This window comes from Trachurus japonicus, chromosome 16 (genome assembly GCF_045865225.1).
Source record: "Trachurus japonicus isolate A0001 chromosome 16, Traja_1.0".
Classification (NCBI taxonomy): domain Eukaryota; kingdom Metazoa; phylum Chordata; class Actinopteri; order Carangiformes; family Carangidae; genus Trachurus; species Trachurus japonicus.
The window spans coordinates 4,151,247-4,172,858 of record NC_140922.1 but is presented as its reverse complement, the minus strand read 5'-3'; the positions used below and the strand labels follow the sequence as shown (position 1 = coordinate 4,172,858).

Here is a 21,612-nt window from a genome sequence, read left to right as displayed (position 1 = left end):
TGGTTCTGCTGTTAATGCTGACTGTTCTGTTGACTTACCTGACTCTCAACCTTCTGTCTCTCTTTCAGTTGACTTGCTGCCTCCTGATGCTAGGTCTGTTACTGCATCAGAGGCAGGACAAAACCATTCCTGTGATAGTTTGCAGAGAATGCGAACAAGATATGGAAGAGTTGTTAGGCCAGTCGTCAGACTTATTCAGAACATGCACGAGAAAGTTGTTGCTGGCCGCTAATTTTATTTCTTGTTATGGCCTTACATACTGTATGTGTAGGTGATTATTGGCTCAAATATAGCCTATGAGTTCCTTCAATTTTGAGGAGGGTTTGGTTTTTATTTTTTTTTTGTGATGGTTTGACACCTGTGTGTGACTACTAGATGGGTGTGTCCGGGTGGTAAATTTGTGTGCTGCTTTACTGACGTGATTTCTAAGTAATTTAACATGTATATGGGCATGTTATTCCTATGGGTGTCGGAAGGCTTTGCAACCCTTCCTCATTCTAATTCTTCAAGAATAGTCTCTTGACTGGAGTATTTGGTATCTGTGATATTAGCAGCACTGTACACTTTGAAAATGTTTTTTTTTATCCATTACCTCCTCTTGATATGATGTTATTTGTACCTGGTATGTTTGTACTTTTGGTAATGTGCGGTCCAGTCTCATATTTTTTTTCTTTTGGTTTGGTTATATGGGCAAGTGGAGATCAGTAGGAGGGAATGTAACGGAGTTAAAAGATAATTTGATTCCGCTTGCCATAAAAAACTCACCACACAACACAAAAACTTGTTTTTCCTATGGTAATTAAATGCATCACCCCTGTGGATTAGGGTCGTGCACCCCGGGGGGTAGCAGCAGTCGGACTATGCTACTTCCCTGCCGTGTATGTGTGTGTGTGAGCGAAGAAGAACTGGACTGACTGTAAATGTTGATTCCTCTGCCAGGTCAGTCCATGTGTGCATAATAAACGGCGAGGTTGCCAACGGTGAAGGTCTGACTCGTATGTTAAAACTACACAACGCAAGGATGAGTACCAAAACCGCTACAAGAGCAGGACCTGAACATGCGCTTCAACTGGGAGCAGCAAAGTCTGGTAGCTCTGAGTTTTTGAGTTTTTACTCAACATTTGCTTTATTTTTGTTGTGTTTTTTGTTATCTACTGATGGATGCTTCTCTGGGGAGAAGAGATTCTTCAGAGATGAGCTTCTTTCATTGAAAATGGACAGATCTGGAGGACACCACCATCCTGTCCTCAGATGATCTGAAGAGGTGCTTTTGTGGTGGTTGTTGTGCTGCTGCTGGTGCAAAGTTAAAGGCTTGGAGGTGGAGATGTCCTATCAGTCCTTTCTGAGGTCAGTCATCATTGGAAATATCAACTCTCTGCCCAACAAGAGTGATGAAGAGCTGGAGATAAAAAAAGTAGACATTTATTTTATTTTTTCGAATCATAACAACACTTGTGTACATCCCACCTAATGGCAACTGCTTAAGTTCCATCTGAAGTTCTCCATGAAGTTGTTGCTAGGATACAGACTAAACATCCTGAGGCACTAGAGCACTGAAGAAGGAGGAGGCAATTCTGGATGGCCTGGATCATCCACTTCATGGCACCTTCACTGACCAGGAAAGCAGCGGTGGTGGACGGCTCCTCTCTCCTTGCAGCAAGATGGAGGAATATAGTAGTGGGGCAGATAAGCAAAATGATTTGGCCCCTCCACCATCGGTCCTGCTCCACCCGGCGGCCCTGCTCCACCCGGCGGTTCCTGCTCCACCCGGCGGCCCTGCTCCACCCGGCGGTTCCTGCTCCACCCGGCGGTTCCTGCTCCACCCGGCGGTTCCTGCTCCATCCGGCGGCCCTGCTCCATCCGACGGCCCTGCTCCATCCGGCGACCCTGCTCCATCTTTCTTTCTTTTTTGTGTCATTGTCGTGTGAGCTACTACACTAATATGAATTTCCCTCCTCGGGATGAATAAAGTATTCTCTACTCTACTCTACTCTAGGACCTGGTTTGTGGACTTTATTTAGATTTTTGTACATGTGTGTTTGTCCAGCACCCAGCAGTTCATGCTATGTGGATAATTAGGGTCAGTCTGCCAGCTGCTAGCCATCAGCCTCTGAGGCTGACACTAATAAAAACAGATATATAGCTCTATTCTAATTTATTATTCTCTGTTTTTATTAGTGTCAGCCTCAGACACGACATTTTGTTCATACATTCACTGCAAGATGTATTTCTGAATGACAAATAAAAATCTATCTATCTATCTATCTATCTATCTATCTATCTATCTATCTATCTATCTATCTATCTATCTATCTATCTATCTATCTATCTATCTATCTATCTATCTATCTATCTATCTATCTATCTATCTATCTATCTATCTATCTATCTATCTATCTATCTATCTATCTATCTATCTATCTATCTATCTAGTCATTGATTTGCAAGAGGGAGAATGGCCCCTGCAGTTGTCACAGCACCCCCTGCTGGCCAGGCACTGCACTGTCACTTTGTTCTCAAGTTATGTCAACACCTCACACACCAACATCAACACCTCTCACCCAACTATAAGAAACTAGCTAGCTCACTATTCTCAGCGTGTTTGTCATGGCCAAAATAAAAAAATTGTCAAACAGACTGAAGAAGACAATGACAGAAGAGGAGAAGAAGTAAGAGGAGCTGATCCAGGGACCAGACAAGGGGAAACCATGTACAGAAGCTGAATGGTGTTGGTCTTTTACAATGTTTTTAATCGTAGTAGCGCTGTATTGTGCAGAAAAGTGGGGAACATGCCTTAGAATAGGCCACATATGTCAAACTTAAAGGACATATGGAAATGTCACTTTTTGAAGGCTCTTTTATCTCTATTAGGGTGTTTGTTTTGCCTTCCGGTCCCAAAATGTGATAATTGACAAAAAAAATCTGTAATGTGCAGACTCTCTAGATTGAAATCCATGTGGCTTTCCCTCAGTTGTCTACCAGTTATGTAACTAGGATTCGAATTTGCATAATACCACCCCTACCTCCTACCTGGGACTGGCTGAAGGGGTGGGGCGGGGCAAGCAGTGGTTCATTTGCATTTAAAGGGACAGGCACTGAAACCAGCTGTTCTGAACAGGGCTGTTCAGACAGAGGATGAAAAGAGCTGTGATGTTTGATCCTTTTTTGACCAAAGCATGTCACAGACATGTCTTTAAGACACCTGGGAACTATTTTAATTTGTTGAAAGGGGGCAGAATATGTCTCCTTTAAGGTCGGTTGGCGAAAACCTGCCGGCGAATTGTCTTTGGCCAGCATGATAATATCTAATTACTTTTAGAGCTGGCCCGTCGGCACCACTAATACACTACAGATCTACTACAAAGCCCACAATGCACAGCCAGGGGGTTGGCATGTCAATCAAGGGCCAAGTGAGTACGAGTCCTCCCCACATGTTCATCAGCATCCTTATGGAGCTAGTCACCTGTGGTCAACTCTCAGCTACCTCTCTCCCCCCAAATAAATGGCTCAACGAAAGGTGGACTTTGAAAACAGGGGTTTTCAAGGCAGGTGGAAGGCTGAGTATATGTTTGCGGATATAAAGGGCTAAGCTGTTTGTCTTCTGTGCAGAAACAGTGTGGCTGTAGCATAATGAAAGAATATAAAGGTAAGAAGACAAAAAAAACATTACGACAGGTACAAGCATCTGGACATGAAACAAAAGCCGTGTTTCCACTGCAGGAGTTCCTGGTAAAGGGAGGGGGTAGGAACTTCTACAGGAACCGTCCTCTCACTCGGCCCTCTCAGTGGCCATGTTTCCACTGCAGTGTAGGACCCCGCGGCAACGTCATGAGTTTCGATCGCCGCTTAATCGCTGTGCGACAGTTTCGACCGTGACGTCACCCAGGCAGGTCACAAACAAAAATCATAACAACAACGGAGAAGAAGGATGGAAGGAGCTGAGGCGGTAGGCGCGTTTCTGGTTTGTGTGTTTCTGCACATGGCGGTTGATTGTAATCCTGCTTGAGTTTTTTTTTTTTTTTTAACTTTTCACGGCATTGTTTTGCGGCGTGATGGATCCCCAGTGTGTCGAGATGCGCTGATATTTTCATTTCGCCGCGATGACTCAAACCCCCTCTGAATCTCCTCGGTATAGACTGCAATCAATGTCTGCACCTCATCGTCGGTCCATTTGTGTACATCTTCCTGCTGTTTACAGCGGTGTCTGCTAGGCTAATGCTCCCCTTCTGCTCCCGGTTGTTTTGGTGCTGTCTGGTAGCGTCAGAGCCTGCTCTAGCTTTAGCCAATCAGCGCCGGGTTAACCTCGAGCCCCACCCAGGAGCTTTTCAGGGCCGAACGGAGTACCTACCCTGGAGTAGGTACTCCGTTGGCCCCCGTAAAAGTTCCTGTAAATGGCCCTGTGGGGGAGGTTCCTGCAGTGGAAACACGCACCAACGGGGCTGGCCCCGTAAAATTACCCCAAAGTTCCTGCAGTGGAAACACGGCTAAAGCTGCCCTGTGCAAAAAAAGGTTTAATTATAGAAAAAAGCAGATAGAACCATAAGAAATGAATGCAACTGATTTTTTATTTAAATGATTAATGTTGTTTTATATGCAACAACTTACAGGCATAGTGATTTCAATAACATAGTAAAATAGTCCTGGTGTACTGCCACCTCCCTGTCAACGTTTCAGACACATCTTCTGCCCCTCCCACTTAGGAACCACCTATCAGTTTCTGTTGTTTGCCAGTTTGAGTCAGATCTATCAGTTATTAGCTGTGTTGGGCACGTTACATTTGATTAATTATAGTTACTTGTTACTTTCCCCAAAATGTAACTGAGTTAGTAACTGAATTTCTACATTATAAAAATAAATAATTACCAGGAAAAGTGACTATTGCGTTACTTTTTTATAAAATGCTCAAATATGTCAAATTACTAGAACTTGCCCTCCTAACCCCCGAACCATAACCACTGTTTATCTGGAACTAGTGGAGCCTGCCTGTGTGGAGGAGTGAGTTGGTTACTTCCAGATGAACGTCTTTTTTCTCACTAGGACTGAAAAAGATCAATCAAAAGAAATGAATCAATCAAAAGCCTTTGCCTGGTTAATCCAGCTGTGGCCCCTCTAACCTAATCTAATCTGGAGCCATACACTTCCACTTCACACAGGTTCAGGTACTCTTTTCTCCCAGGAATGATGATGCTGACGTAGCGACCTTCCATCCCATTACACTGGAACGTTTTGGTGAAACCTCCAGGGATGCTTGTGATAACAGCACATCTACAAGAAGACAAGTGAAAATATGTTTACTTTTTTTTTGATTGATCCTGAATGTATCGTTCCAGTATGACAGCTAGTTATAGTACAGGTTTCATCAATAGGCTGTAGATTACCTTGGATTGCTGTTGCCATTGTTTTTATTATTGTCTCCGATGCGGATCTCAGCTCCTTTGATTCTGGTGGAGTACGAGTCATCTCTGTTTGTTATGTCAACAGAGAACACTTTGGCGGTTTTGCCCAGGTCCAGTCGCCACCAGGGGTTGAGCTCGTAAGTTGTTTGAGTGCAGGAAGCTAAGCTGAATTTGGCGGCTCGATTCCCATCTATGGCATTAAATGGAAAGCCTGTGGAATACAGCGAAGACTGTGCAGCTTTCCCATAGATCGCCAGGTTCTCTCCTGCACAAAGGGCACAGTTGCAGACATCAGCCATCAAACATTTAGTTCTCCTCAGTGCTATCTGCAGAAAAATAGTGCATGTATGCTGCGACTGTGGCCTTGGAGAAAATGTGGCAACGATGTCTCACCAGTTGGAGAACGGTAACCGTAGACTTCCACTTCACACAGTGTGAGATACTTCTTTTGACCGTAAAGAGACACAGTCACGTAACGTCCCTCCACACGTGTGGTGAAAGGAAATCTACGAGATCTGCCTGCTGGGATCTGGTCGATTACAGCAACCCTGAAAGAGAGAGGGAGAGGAAAGAGTGCTTTAATACTGTTGTGTCAAGGGGTGGAGCAGAGTAGTGTAGTATTCAGTCACTTTTATTTGCTGTTTTCTTTTTTTTTTTTACTTATTTCTCTATACAGTGGCATGCAAAAGCCAGCCGTGGTCCAAATTTCTGTAAATGTGAACAGTTCAGCAAGTAGAAGATGATATGATCTCCAAAAGGCATTAAGTTAAAACAATATCAATAAACAATATCAGTGTGTTATTTTTTGTCTTCTACAATTTTAGAGTGAAAGGAGAATAAAAGCAGCAGCCTGCAAAAGAATGGGAAACCAGGGGGCCAAACCTTTGCTGTGGGCCCTTTTTATTTTCTGTCATTTTGAAAATGTAAAAGATGAGAATAAAAAAATTATATAGTTTAAAATGTAAAGGGAATGTGTCATTTGTAACTTCATGTCTTTTGAAGATCATTTAATTTGCTTAACTGTTAACATTAACAGAAATTTTGACTGGGGGTGCCCAAACTTAAAGAGTCCTAACTAAACCCCTCAGTTTTGGCTGATGTGTGTCTAAGCTGGAAATTCAAAAAATGCTTTGATTATGGGCGGGGCTCCATGAGCAGTTAAGACACGCCCAGTCACTCTCCAACACCGTGACAAAAGCTGCCTCCAAAAACGTCATCAGCCTCCATCTCAGCCAATGGCAAAATTTGGTTGTAATAGCTAGATTTCAACCCATAGAGGGCAGTCACTCTTACATTTTTACTACAAAATACACCAAATTGAAATATTTTGACTAAAATTAGTTGGACCAGAATCAATCGACAACACTACTTCATACCCAATATTTGTTTTCAGCAGAAAAAGGTTGTTTAAGGGTTTAGTTACTCTTTAAAGTTACGATAGAAGTCTGCAACTCTACATCAGGCCACGCCCCCTCACCGGTGAAAAGAGTCGCTGTGTGGTTAGGTATATTGTTCGTTGAACAACTTAGAATAAACTAACATAAGATTTTTCCTTCTCCCCTTAAGAGAGTGGGACGGGAAAAGAAGAGATTTATGGATTCAGGCCATACAAAGAATGGACAAAAGTGGCAAGCCGTGGGACCCGGCTAGTCCACATGCAGGTTGCACAACTGATAAGCACCCACCCCCTCCGTCCAATCAGGAATCACCAAAACTGTTGCTAAGTAAAACAGATCGTTGCTAGGGACAGCCATAGGCGGCGCTATCAATAGGCTAAGGGAAGCTTAGCTTCCCCTAGATTGTTTTTTTTTTTCGTTGTTGTTTTTAAATTATATTTTAGAAAGAGGTGGGAAATACATTAAAACACACATTTTTAAAGTATTATCTATGTCGATGGTTTATTTATTTTTTATTTCAGTGGTATATGACTGGTTACCTGCGTCATTAAGTACACACGGCGTAGCTACAACGCGCAGCGTAGAAGCTTACCCCTTTGCCTCGCTATGCTACTGTAGTCACTGACAGTCCAGCGAAATTAAAAGAAAAAAGCCCGGTAAAACGGACATTAGAAGGTTTTTGAATATCAAAATTGACGAGTCCGAGAGTCCCATGAAGCAGCAGCAATGAAGCCGACCACGATGCTTCCACGACCGGCTGCCGCCTTCTCTCCTGCCACTGGCCTCCATGATGACACCGGCTGCCCCCCCCCGGATACCGGCCACTGCCCGCGAGTCACCGGTCTACCTCCGGACAGCCGCGCCCCCCCGAACACCTGCGCACACCCTCCTCCAGTCACTGGCCTAAGTTACGTCCAGACAGCAGCCCCGACCGCCCGGACACCTGCTGCCTCCCTCCTCCAGTCACCGGCCTACCTCTGGACACCTGTGTGAGCGCACATTCTCACAGGAGTTGCGCAACTGGATGAGGACAATGGCACAGCAGATACTGTCAACTCTGTTGCTTCTGTACATCGAGAGCGACAACTAAGAGGATTTAAACCTGAAGAAATAGTTGAAAAATATGACACAAACGCCCCGTGGCGTGCTGCTTAGGGTAAGAACATTGATTAGGTTAATTATGGGCCACTACAAAAGCAAAAAAAAAACAAAAAAAAAAAAACAAGTAGAGAATGAAAGGAATCATTCTGCTGCATCTCAGTTTGATGAACATCAAAACTATATAGGCTACAGTATATCTGCCTGGGTAAAGACTTTTTTTTCTTTTTCTTTTTTTTTTTTGTCCCGTAGCTTCCCCATTCCTTCTGCCCTAGTGCCGCCTATGGGGACAGCGCTCTGATGGGAGTAGCACAGAGCAGAAGAACTATGCAGGATGTTTACCTTGTGTTTCATTGTTACCGTCATTAAACAGCTTGGGACTAATTGTGTTAGATAAATGACTGTAACTTGTTACAGGGAGAGTGGAGGCTCTCTGCCTTCCACACCGCTGCTGGAAACCAAACCTGCGATCAGAGCCTCGGACCCGGTGTCACAGCTTTCGTCTATGTGGCAGTCTGATTTGACAGTTTGACTGACCATCCAACCAAAGTTGTCTGAGACTAATTTGATTGGTAGGCCAGATTTTGGCCCCTGCAACCAAATTTTGGACATAGATATGTCAAATCACTTATGTCATCAATTACTGTCTAATACTTACCAGATATACTCAGATTTTTATAATTTTGCCAAAAATGAGCTGCCTGAGATGGTACTTTTAATGCCACTGTAGCTATAAGTTAATATTCCTTTTACCAAGCAATTAGCTATGAGTTAAAATTTCTTTTACCAAGCAAAAATAGAGTATTATCAAAATTGTGATATGGCAGGCAATTGATTCGAGTTGCAATTGCAGTATGGTTTTCGTTACAGCCCATTCTTGAGCAAAGTTAGGTTTCTCATCTACATCATTTACGACCAACGTGGACTCACGGTGGGTTTGCGAGGCCGTTGTGTCTTAAAAAGTTGCCAACATGAATCTCTGCCCCATTGAGTTTCTCTGCGCAGCAGTCTCCTCTGTTGGTGATGACGATGGAGGTGATGATGTAGGAGTCCAGCAGGTCCAGTCTCCACCAGGGATTGTTCTCTGGCGCGGTGTGGGTGCATGAACCAGCTTTATAAATCGAATTACGGTTTCCATCGATGGCTTTGTAGGCGGCGCCAAACTCATTAATTAGGGTCGACTGAGTCGCTTTACCACGCAGAGCCACATTTTCTGTGAATGGGGAAAATGACATAACAACATTTGGTTATTGAGGTCACTCACACATTACTGTGGTGTTTCTTTCATTTAAAAGATACTTGTTCCATCACTGGACACAGCTCTGCAAACTCAGTGACCTTGACTGCACAACACTTCATCATTTCATTTAGGTGACTACAAGGACATGCAGTCTACATACACTACTGTGATTCTAACACTTGATAATACTCTACTTACTGTACTTATAAGCTGAGCACATCCCCAGGAGAGGCAGCAGCAGCAGCAGGGCTGAACTAGGTTTCATTGTTCTGGTTCAGTCTGATGAGAGAGAAGAATGACATTAAACAGATGTAATGAAATAGGTACCGAACCCTCAACAATCGGAGATACTGTAAGACACGTGTATAAAACATGCTGCAAATGTATGAACCCTTTAGCCAAACACACACATCAATTAAACACCCAAATTGTGATTGTAAAATCTGCTACTTAACTACAACCTCTTAACTTACCTTGACTTGCAAAGTAGATTCAGTTGCAGGTGAGAAATCGCTGATGATTCTGTGCTGATGAGGGGGATATTTATACCCACATCTTGTTATGCTTGTCCTTCCTCGTGACTGATTGTGGATTCAAACTTCAGTCTTCCAGCCTATGACATGGCTTAGAGTAAGATCAAATAAGATGAACTTTATTTCTCTCTCTCTCTTTGCTCATCTAGTATGTATTTACAGTGGTGGTGCTTATTGAAACATACAAAAGCAACAACCTACCAATCTATGGTGCATGTGACTGAATGACACAACAGCAGGTTACTGACAAATGATTAAACGTACCTGAGCACAGAGAGCAGCCGTAAATGTTATTCTTATTTTTGAAATGTTCCATAAGTTTAATGAGACCAAAAAATATAAAGGTGTAAATATGAAGTAACAACTTTCAAACTTAACATTACCTAAGTTTACAGAGTTATTTTACTTTTTATTTATTTTACCTTTATTTTACCAGGCAGATTGCTTGAGATAAAAAATCTCTTTTCCAAGCAAGGCCTAGCCAAGAAGGCAGCAAACAAGATACATATACACACAAAGAAGAAGGGACAGCATGAGAGAGAGAAAAGAGAGAAAAAATAAATGACGTCCGGAGCCCTATGTCCTGCAGTCCGGCGGGGGTATAGGGGGAAGAGAAGGAGGAAGAGAGGGCTGCGTGGTGGAAGAGAGGGCTGTACCAGGGGATCCTGAGGGAAAAGAGATTATATCGAATCAAGCAAGATAGAACATTGCACAATGATACACACTAAAAGAACACTAATCCAGTGATGCTAAAATACTATACAGTAAAACATTTACACACGTCAGAATTTGCCATTAAAAAGCCGTTAAGTCTGGTCTTAAAATCAGAAATGGTGATAAATGCCTGTAGTTTTAGTGTTTTGGAGATTGTTCCAGCCAGAGGGAGCAGAGTACACAAATCCCATCTTCCCAAACTCAGTACGAGTTCTGGGGACAGAGGTAGATAGAAAGTCCAGAGAGCGCAAACTGTATGATGGGTTTGATGTGAGAGTGAGTATAGGTGCAGAGGTATGAGGGAAGTAGTCCAATAATTGCTTTATAGTGTACCAGTGTAGAAGCCTATGTGCAGAGAGAGACAGCCAGCTTCTTTAGCATACAGAGTACAATGATGGGTGAGTGACTTACAGCCGGTAATGTATCTTAAAGCACAATGAAAAATGGTGTGGCAAGGTGAAGAGAGCCCAGGTGGGCTTCGAACCCCAGACTCCCAGGTACGAGTCACGCGCACTAACCATTTGGCCAAAGGGACATGCCCTTGGTCAAGTAGCCAGGGCACATGATCAATTGGAGGCATAGTGACAGGACCCTCAACTGTCACATCTGAATGTGGCAAGGTGAAGAGGGCCTGGGCGGGCTTCGAACCCCAGACTCTGGCGCTGATGTGAGGGATATTCTGGTAAGTGTCGCACACGCTAACCACTTGGCCAAAGGGACATAGCCCAATCTCACCTTTAGCTTATTTGTCAGGTTTTCAATATGGGTTTAAAAGACTTACTGTCCTCAAGGATGATGCCTAATTAAAAGTAGAAACAGTCTCAATAGGAGTCGGAGATGTAGGACGACAAATCACAGTATCATCGGCATAAAAATTTAAATTACCATTTTCAACATTTTTCCCCAATTCATTTATAGAAATTGTAAACAGCAGAGGACCCAATTTAGTGATAGTTTGGTGATAGGCCCCGGTGCAAAAAATGTTTTTGTGCCCCTACCCGCCGCCATTAACAGAAGCGCACGTGCACACACACACACACACACACACTTGACTTTTAGACAGGGCTGAGGCTTCTCCCCAGCGCAGACAAAGGAGATGGTGCCCGTTGTGGGTTGGTGGAATTTGCTGGAGCTGATGCCGTTGCTGATGGTATCTGCCACTGCTCGCAGGACCTGGTCATGGCGCCAACGGTACCGCCCCTCTCCCAAGGCCTTGGAACAGCAGCTCAGGATATGCTCTAGAGATCCCTTCTTCTGGCAGAGTTGGCACGCAGGGGACTCCCCCAGGCCCCAGGTGAACAGATTGGCAGGGCTCGGGAGGGTGTCATATACAGACTGAACCAGGAACTTGACCCGGAGTGGGTCAGATCTCCACAGATCAGCCCACGAGATCTTCCGGCCAGTAGTGTGTTCCCACCTGGTCCAGGCTCCCTGCTTGCCCATGCCCACCATCCTGCTGAGGCGGATTTCCTCCAGCACTTTATTCAAGAAAACTAGCACTTTAACCATGTATAGTCTTGCCTCGCACTTATGCCAAAAGTTGCTACTGGCCCACCTTTTAGTGTTTTTAGGTTTAGTGATAAGGAAAGTCACTGTCAGCTGCACATCTGTGAGCAGGTCAGCTCCACACTGCGTAAACTTTATTTTGTAAGACTAGAAGTTGACTTAGGGCATATCACACCTGTGGATTGTTTTCTTTATTCCGATACAGTCTCTGATGTAAACCGCTCCCTGTTTCGGAAGAACTGCTCCAAACAAAGAATACATCCTTGGTAAACAGTGACATGTTGGATATAAACGTTTAACACTTCTGCTGAAGTACAGAATGTACTTTTGACTCTGCAAATAGGTACCAGTCCCAACTGGCGAGGTGCCGGATCTTGGCACAAATTAAACCCTGTAACTCAATAATCATTATAAATAAGGGTGAGTATACAGTGCTTAGTGTTTATATCCAACATATCACTGTTTAAGTCACATCTAGTCTTACAAAATAAAGTCTGTCTGTGTGGAGCTGACCTGCTGACAGATAGTGACTTTCCTTATCACTAAACCTATTCTACCATGATCCTGCCTCACTCAGGACAGGAAAACAATCCACAGGCGTGATATGCCCTAAGTCAACTTCTAGTCTTACAAAATAAAGTTTGCACAGTGTGAAGCTGACCTGCTGACAGATGTGCAGCTGACAGTGACTTTCCTCATCATTAAACCTATTCTATGACCTGATCCTCCCTCGCTCACGTCTCGAGGACAGGACAAAGTCTCCTGGACATATGTACAGTGCTGAGCATAAGTAAAATATGATTTTAATCTATATCTCAATGAACACAAATGAAAGTAAGGTTAATAATATTACTTAGATTGCAAAAGTTTTAGTTTTACTTAAATCACGACAATAGCTACCACTGGTATTTTGTATGACCTGACATGATTTTTAAGGACAGCACCAAGTCTTCTAGTATGGAATGAACAAGTTGGTGACACTGCAACATTTATCTTTTTCCATTCTTCAAGAACGACCACTTTTAGAGCCTGGATGCTGGATGGAGAGTGATGCTCAGTGTGTGTGCAAATTACGTAACCTATTGTCATGCTTGCGATCAATGTAGCACACTTGTGCTTTTCTTCTCTTCATTTCTAACAAACTTTTTTGTTTCACTTTTTGCTGGATATATTATATATAACCTAGTAGTCTGGAAAAAGACATGCTAGAAGTTAATTTTCAAAGTAATAGTGAGCTTAATGTGGAGATTGATATAGGGGAAGTGGTAAAGGTTATTGATAAGGCAAAGGCAGGCAAAGCTACAGGTATAGATGATTTACCAAATTAATTGTTGAAATCACCTAAGCTAGCTCAAATTTTGTTTAATTTATTTTATCACTGTTTTGAACAAAGCATAATACCATCAGTTTGGCTGAAGTCCACCATAAGCCCTATACCAAAATCACAGAAAACAGACCCCAGACTCCCACTTAATTATAGGGGGATTAGTCTAATGAGCACAGTCTATAAATTATATTCATCTTTACTCAATGAGAGATTAATGGAATATTTGGAAAGAGAACAACTAGCCTATTGGTAGAGGAGCAGAATGGGTTCCGTAAAGCCAGGGCCTGTATTGATCATATTTATACAGTATGCACTATTGTAAGGAATAGACTTAAGGAAAACAAATCAACATATGCATGTTTCATTGACTTTCAGAAAGCCTTTGATTTCATCAACAGAGACCTCCTTGCATATAGACTGGCTAAAATAGGGATAGATGGGAAGTTCTATCAGGCCATTTGCTCTCTCTACAGTGCACCCCAGGCCTGTGTGAAGGTAAACAACACCTATACCAACTGGTTCCCCACACTATCAGGAGTCAAGCAGGGAGATGCACTGTCTCCTACTTTATTTTCTGTGTACATTAACGATCTAGCCAAGCAAATCAAACATCTGCATTGTGGAGTAAAATGTGGAGGAGAGGAAGTTAGTATTTTATATGCGGATGATATTATTTTGATAGCGGAAACAGAGGTTGATTTACAAAGAATGCTGACATGTGCAAGCGATTGGTGTAAAAAGTGGAGACTCCTGATAAATGAAAAGAAAACAGAAATTATGCATTTTAAAAACCCTGTTAAGCAAACAAGTGATTTCCAATTTCAGTTTGGAGAGTCAAAGTTGAATTACTCAAGAGGCTACAAATATTTGGGTCTCTATTTGGATGAACACATGACTTTCATGAAGGGATCATCACTTCTGGCTGAGTCAGCAAATCGGGCACTAGGGGGTGTTATAGCCAAAATAAAGACTCTGAGGGATGTTGGGTACTCCACATACTCCAAATTATATCAGAGTTGTGTGTGTCCAGTGTTAGACTATGTAGTAGGAGTATGGGGATTCAAACAGTACCCTAAATGTGAGGCTGTGCAAAATAGAGCCATGCGGTATTTTCTTGGCGTACATAAATTCACACCAACACTAGCCGTGATGGGAGATATGGGCTGGGAACCCAATGAGGTACGGTGGAGTGTATATATGGTGCGTTTATGGAATAGGATACTAGGATTAAATCGTAACAGGATTGCAAGACAAATCTTTGAGTGGGACACACTGACCAATGGGGCATGGGATAGGGACATATATGTGACATCTTGCTGAGAGCTGGATATGAGGACCATTATTATAACAAAGAGAAAGTTGAGATTAATGTATTGAAAGAAATTATTTTTCAACAAAGTAAAGATAGATGGGCATTAGATACTTGGGGTAAACCAAAATTGCGTACTTACTGTGAAATAAAACAGGTTTTTGGCCCAGAAAACTATGTTTTGTATTTGTCAAAAAAGAAAAGATCCCTGTGTGCTCAATTGAGAGCTGATATTCTTGGTAAGGATTTAGTTCCAAGATTTTCATAGTTTCCCTTACTATAATCAGGTTTTTAATTGATTTTTTAAATTCTTTTTAATTAATTTTATGCTCTTACCCTTCTTTATGTTTTATCCTCATTTTAGACGTTTTATCCATCCGACTGCCCCTCTACCTCAGCTGCTTTTCCCTCCGGTCCTGATCCACCCAGCGATCTTGCTCCATCCAGCCACATGTGAGGCTGGGGAACTTCATGTCAGACACAGGGCCCTAGTTTTCTGGCGCAGCGCAGGTGGCGCAAGGTAACGCAGCTGGTCTAATGCAAGTTTCGACCAGCGCAGCCTAGCGCAAAGTCAGATTGGAAGATTGGCAGATCGCGCTGCGCTGAGATAGGCGTGGCCGCGCAGCAGGGGGAGGCGTCACAGATTCAGCTTGGTGCAGTGGAAGTTTTGTGCGAAAATGTCCCGCCGAGGTTGCGCTGAAAGCTCGCCACCTCCAACCAGGTCTACTCTCAGCGCAGGGCGAAGCGCAGCAGGTGCAGTGGAAGTTTGGCTGACTGACCTGCAGTGCACACACGTCACCAAGACCTCACAGGCAGATCTCCACAGTTCCAGACACATTTCAATGCAATAAATATCCACAATAACCACTATTTAATGCAACTAACGGAATCAACACGTGAATTTATATCTATATAGATTGTCCCGTCACATCTGACGTCAGATCAAAGCAGAGATCAAAGGCTGTCGGTGCGTAATGGAAACTCCACCTGAATTAACACAGCAGGGACGAACTGGCACTGAAAAGCAGCTGTGGATGTCCCAAGCAGGACTGAGGGTGGATGACTGCATGTCGCTGCCATACCACTCTGCCCTTGTGATGATCCACTTTATTTATTTATTTATTTACTTATTAATTCATAAGCGCGTGCGACCGCATCAGCAGCCGTAATGAAAAACAAAACACAAATCATCATCTCTCTTAGTCCACCACAACAGCCTCGGTATCAGATAGTCAGTATATAGCCTACTACAGTATACTCAGCATCTCTATCACAGAAAAAAAAGAGAAAAAAAGAGAGGGACAGAGAGAGAGAGAGAGGAGGACAGAGAGAGAGAGAGGCAGAGAGAGAGAGCGCGTCCTTTACGCTGATTTCATCCACATGGTCTTTGTTTATGTTGTGATTAGTGTACACCTCTCATCTTATACACAGGGTTTGAATAAATGTGAGTTTCTTTATTAGTTTATTAGTTGTTGTTTCTTACATTGGGCAGGGGTTCTCAGTGTATCAGATCAATCCTGGTTAAGTATATTAGTAAACTCATTATTGGTCACTCTGAGCTCGGACCTCCGGACCAAAACAGCTGTTTCCTCCTGGGAGAGGTTCGGCCTCTGGCGTCGCTGTTTCCTCCGTCCATGTCCAAGTATAAAATGACAAACTTGCAGCGTGCATCGCCCGCGGCGCTGTTAAAGGTGAGGAGAGGAGCTCCTTTGATTGGTGAAGATCTGACTCGGCTGTGTCAAACCCACTCCACGCCTTTCTCTCCTCCTCCTGTCTCCCTCCCGCCCTCTCTCCTCCCTCTTCACCGTTTGCGCCGGTGGGAGGGACGAGGGGAGGGACTGCGCTGGTCTAAGTCTGACTGCGCGGCCCACCAATCTTGCGAAATGGACCTGGGCCACACCCCGTTGGCGTGGCGAAGCTGCGCTGCACTTAGACTTTGCTCGGTCGAGGAAACTAGGGCCCACAGTGGTGAGCAGTGTGGGAGTACCACATGGTACTGTGCTTTCACCTTACCTCTTCACACTGTTCACTGCGGATTTTACGTAGATCTGAATCTTGCCATGTTCAGAAGTACTCTGACGATACGGCCATCGTGGCTTGTGTGTTGAAGGGACAGGAAGATGAATACCGGGACCTGGTGGGGGTGTTCACAGACTGGTGCAACAAGAACAACTTGTTGCTTAATCAAAGACCCAAGAAATTATTATTGACTTTGGCAGGTCCAGTACAAGCATCTGGACATGAAACAAAGGCGCCCTGTGGAAAAAAAAGCTTTCATTATGGAGAGCTGCAGATAGAAATGAATGCAACTGATCTTTTTATTTATTAAATGATTAAAGTTGTTTTATAAGTGTTATGAACTCCCCTGGGAGATGTGAAGCAGGTGAAGTGTAAGGGCCAGGTGAGGTCAAGGTAGACTGATCCACAAATACATAACACAGAAACATATCACGAGATGGGAAGTAGCTCACTTAACCCAATGAGTGGGCGGAGTTTGGTTGACCCATATCACCTGGGCTGGAGGCGGAAGTGAAAACGACTTCCGGGGGGTTTCGAGACGAAGAGCGGCAGGTCTTCACGAGGAGAGACCACGCTGGCGAAAAACACACACCCACACACCGCACTGGAGTCACACACCGAATGAACTAAGAACCAAGTGCTGAGTCGAGCGAGCTGGCCGGCTGTGGAGCTGCCGTGGCCGTGTAGCGACGGGGATGCCCTGAGCTACGGCCTCACCGAGTCCGGTCGCGCCGGGTCGTACCGGGCCTAGAAGCGGTAACTATGGAGTGGGTAAGTGAAGCAACTCCCATGCTCAGGTAGATACACACACATACAGACAGGTACTCAAACTCACGTCTATGCATACACCTGAGAGAGAGATAACCACAGGAGCAAGCGGGAGGTTTCAGGACAGGCATAGTTTAATAAACGAGCTAACGTAATATCATGTTTCATGTACCAATGCAGTCCCGTTTGTCCGCGTGTGTTACAGTTGGGGGCGTCGTCCGCGATTAGGATTTCGATAGGCAGTGGTTTTGGTCAATGTGTGATACTGTTGTTGTGTTTTTGAATTGCGTTTATGGTAGCTGGCTTTGTTAGCTTTCAGTTAGCTACTGAAGGAGTAACGGCGTTTAAAGCCGAGCTGGTGGCGCTTAACATAGCTTTATTGGTCGCGTGTGTGTGGTTGTTTAATGGACGCGGGTCTCTGGTCTGATGCTGTCGTGTCGAGTGTGATGCGCGTGTTCATTGTGGATGTGAACATTTTGTCCCGTGTATAATTAGCCGTGTGAAGGCGTTTGTTTTGTGACAGGTGTAATATTGGCAGGTTAGCAAGTAGCTTTATCATCATTCACAGGTTGTGATTATGGATAGTTTAAATTGTTGCTAAAAATATTTACATGCTGTTGTTGAGCAGTAAGCTGGGGTAAATTAATAAGGTAAGGAAGTCACCCAGTTTTCTGGAAATCAGTGATAATTGTACACGTTGAGTTTTTCCCTGTTGTCCTTTTTCTGTCTACAGTTGAGACTGACCAAGATGGCAGACTTTGACTTTGATAAGTTTGGTGAGGAGACAGAAGCAGTACGTCACAAGACATTGATAAAGCTTAAAAAGGCCCAAGTGTGGGAAGTATTGACTGAACTAGACCTTGAGTTGCCAGACAATAGTACGAAGGTCCAAATGATAGAGGCCATTTTGTTGCTCTTTAACCCCGAACAGCAAAAGGAGCGAGAGAAACAGTAACGTGAAGAGAGGATGGTGCGAGAAAAGGCAAGGCAAGGCAAGGCAATTTTATTTGTATAGCCCGTTTTTACAAACAGTTTGTCTCAAAGGGCTTTACATGGCATCGTAACAACATCCTCTGTCCTTAGACCCTCACATCGACTGAGGAAAAAGCAGGAACGAGAAGAGAGGTTGGTGCGAGAAAAGTTGGAAAAAAAGTTGATACCATGAACAGGGTCGCAAGGAGAAGAAAGACTTCAACTTTGCTGATAATATTCGACTAGTGCCAAAATTCTCACCAGAGAAGGTAGAAACGTTTTTTGAAATGTTCGAAAAGATTGCTAGGCAACGTGGTTGGGATGAGGAGCACTAGGTTGCTCTCATACAAAGCTCACTTATAGGTAAAGCTCAAGAAGCCTTTATTATGCTTGGCATGGAGGACAGTGAGAATTATGAGTGTGTTCGGGACGCTGTTTTGAAACAGTATGCTCTTGTCCCTGAAGCCTATAGGCAGTGTTTCAGGTCTGACCGAATTCAGACGGGGCAGTCGTATGCAGAGTTTGCCAGGCAGCAGGCGCTGGTGTTTGAAAGGTGGCTCAAAGCCAGTGAAGCCTATAGCTATGAGGAATTGAAAGAACTCATGCTCCTTGAGCAGTTTAAACTAAGTCTGCCAAAGGCCATTCAGACGTATTTGAGTTAGTTGGATCTTTCTTCAGTGACTAAAGCTGCTGAGGCTGCAGATCGTTACGCTCTAATTCATAAGGACATCAGGTCTGATAAACCTGAGTGGCGTGAGAGGCCAGGGCAGAGTAAGTGGACGGGGAGCACAGAGAAGCGCCCATTTGAGAAATATAGCATTGCCAGTTCACGGCCCCCTGTTGGAGAACCTGCTAATGATAAAGTGAGTGGTAACTGGCGCCCCCCAGTGCATGGAGGTGACAGGAGAGGGGATGGCGGTCGCCCTCCTTTAAAATTCCGAAATGACCGGCCATATGATAAATTTCCCCCCTTTCCCAGAGAAATCATATGTCACTATTGTAACAAACCAGGCCATCTCAGATCGCGTTGTCCAGTGCTGCAAAAGAGAGGGGCAACATTTGGGAGAGATGGTCGTGAAGTATCTTGTGTGGGCGCCAGAGTTGCCGGTTGCTGGGGTGCACCTACTGTTGGCTAATGATTTGGCAACTGATGAAACAGCAGTGGCTCCCTGGGTAACCCCCCATCTGTCCCCCACCCCCTGTGAGGTAGCAGAAACTATGGCTCTTGAGAAGGAATTTCCAGCAGCATTCCCGGTGTGCGTGGTGACTCGGTCTCGAGCAAAAGAAAATGTGGACCCTCCTTTAACTGAGGACACCCCACCGGTTGAATTAGCAGACACAATTTTTGCAAAGTGGTGTGGTTTGGAGAAAGCGCCAGAGTTGAACCAGAGTAATTTAGTGAAGGAGCAGTTACAGGATCCTACCTTAGCTCTCCTGAGAGAAACGGCAGCAACGGAGGAGGAAAGTCGAGACATGGCTGAAGGATTTTTTCTTCGGGGAGATGTGCTCATGAGGAAATGGCGGCTTCCAGACAGGCCGGCCACCGAGGAGTGGAGTGTATGTGAGCAAATAGTGTTACCCCGATGTTATCAAGGAGAAGTTCTCAGGATGGCCCATAAGTCTCCCCTAGCTGGTCATGTCGGTGTCAGGAAAACGCTAGCTAGGATAAGACGTCATTTCTATTGGCCCCAGCTTCGTAAGGATGTGGTGAATTTTTGTCGGTCTTGTCATGAGTGTCAGGTTGTCGGGAAGCCTAATCAAAAAGTTCCAAAAGCACCTTTGAACCCCATCCCAGTTATGGAGGAGCCTTTTGCTAGAGTGATTATTGACTGTGTTGGCCCATTGCCTAAGACCCGGAAGGGAAATGAGTTTTTGCTTACCATCATGGAATAGGTTCTACATAATATAATAGCCTAGTTTTTGGTGTAGCCCCCCCCGGAGGAAAACTACACCAGCCACCACTGTTGTAGCTTTCAGCTGGCCAACAAATGCACATGTACCTCTGTCTGCAAGTGGGGCTCAATTTGTGTCTTCTTTGCATGTGGTGCCAAGTTGTGTCAAGTGTAGATATAGGTTTAGAGGTAGGGGCCCATAGCTTCCAGGAAGCCTGGCCCCCTGAACAACATAGTAAAATAGTCCTGGGCCCAATTCCAATCCGACCCCTCACGGACTCACTGACTTAGAGGCGCGTTCACGGGAAGTCCGTGAGTGTGTGAGGGCTGTTCCATTGTCAGATCATCAAGTCAGTGAGTCAGTGAATGAGCCCTTACTGCCCCCTTACCGCAAGTCAGCACCGATGCAGACTTTGGGTAGGGGAATTACCCACAGAATATTTACACACATACACACACACACACACACACACACTGACTAACAGGTGTAGGCTAATTGTGTGACTAACCAAACCAAATGACAAAACTAATGTTAGCTTGTCAGAAAACAAACAATATATAGGTAGGCGACTTGAAACTTGATTGTTTAGCAATGATTGACAGTATCTTTCCCGTAAAGTATGGAATGAATGAATGATGAATGAATAGCTACTCAATTACTGCAGTTAAGGACAGAAGATCAAAGTGTTTATTAACCATGGATAGACACCCTTCAATTTGTGTCTTCTTTGCATGCCACATTCTTTGCAATGTTGTGCCAAGTGTACATACTACATATAAAGGTTTAGAGGTAGGGGCCCATAGCTTCCAGGAAGCCTGGCCCCCTGAACAACATAGTAAAATAGTCCTGGTGTACATGCTCAAGGCTGTCTCAGAGTCTGCCACCTTCCTGTCAACGTTTCAGACACACCCTCTGCCCCTCCCACTCAGGAACCACCTCATATATCAGTTCCTGTTGTCTGCCAGCTTGAGTCGGTCCTATCAATTATTAGTCATTGTAATCATTGATAAATATAAAAAGTACCAAGACAATGAGTCAGTGTGGGTAACCAACACCAGGCCACCATTGTGTTTTTGTCCCATCATTACCCAGCAGCAGGGTTAAGGCCAAATATGTTGGTTAATATAAACAGCAGCAACAGCAGAATTGGGATGCTTTTATTCATTTCTTTCTTTATTATTTTTTTTGCAATTCAGTCAAAGAAATTAAAATCTTCTAATTAAACTCAGCAACAGCTCTACAAAATAAAAACAAAAACATTCCAAACAAATACAAGCACACATGAAGTGTAACCAAAAATAACAAGACAGGTTCAAATGAATATACACGTTACATTAGTGATTTATTTGATATGATGTTTTTTTAATATTGTGTTATACCATCAGTTGTTCATTTTGTTCACCCCAAATCAAAAATAATGAACCGTATATAATATAATAC

At 44.0% G+C, this 21,612-nt stretch overlaps 1 protein-coding gene across 1 annotated transcript; it reads right to left on the bottom strand.

The window, feature by feature from the left end:
- Positions 1 to 5,072: 5,072 nt before the first annotated feature.
- Positions 5,073 to 9,698, bottom strand: LOC146971511 (uncharacterized). The gene is made up of 6 exons (XM_085803477.1): positions 9,605 to 9,698; positions 9,330 to 9,410; positions 8,822 to 9,104; positions 5,790 to 5,944; positions 5,379 to 5,661; positions 5,073 to 5,265 (listed from the first exon to the last, which is right to left on the bottom strand). Exons 2-6 carry the CDS (start codon positions 9,394 to 9,396, stop codon positions 5,115 to 5,117), a joined length of 939 nt encoding a protein of 312 aa, XP_085659603.1. The 5' UTR covers positions 9,397 to 9,410; positions 9,605 to 9,698; the 3' UTR covers positions 5,073 to 5,114.
- Between the last annotated feature and the right edge of the window lie 11,914 nt (positions 9,699 to 21,612).

Coding starts and splice junctions, on each gene's coding strand:
- LOC146971511 (XM_085803477.1), bottom strand. CDS start 9,396: ATGAAACCTAGTTCAGCCCTGCTGCTGCTGCTGCCTCTCCTGGGGATG. Junction 5,945..8,821: donor AACGGCCTCGCAAACCCACC/GTGAGTCCACGT, acceptor TCTCTCTTTCAG/GGTTGCTGTAATCGACCAGA. Junction 5,662..5,789: donor CGGTTACCGTTCTCCAACTG/GTGAGACATCGT, acceptor CCCTTTGTGCAG/GAGAGAACCTGGCGATCTAT.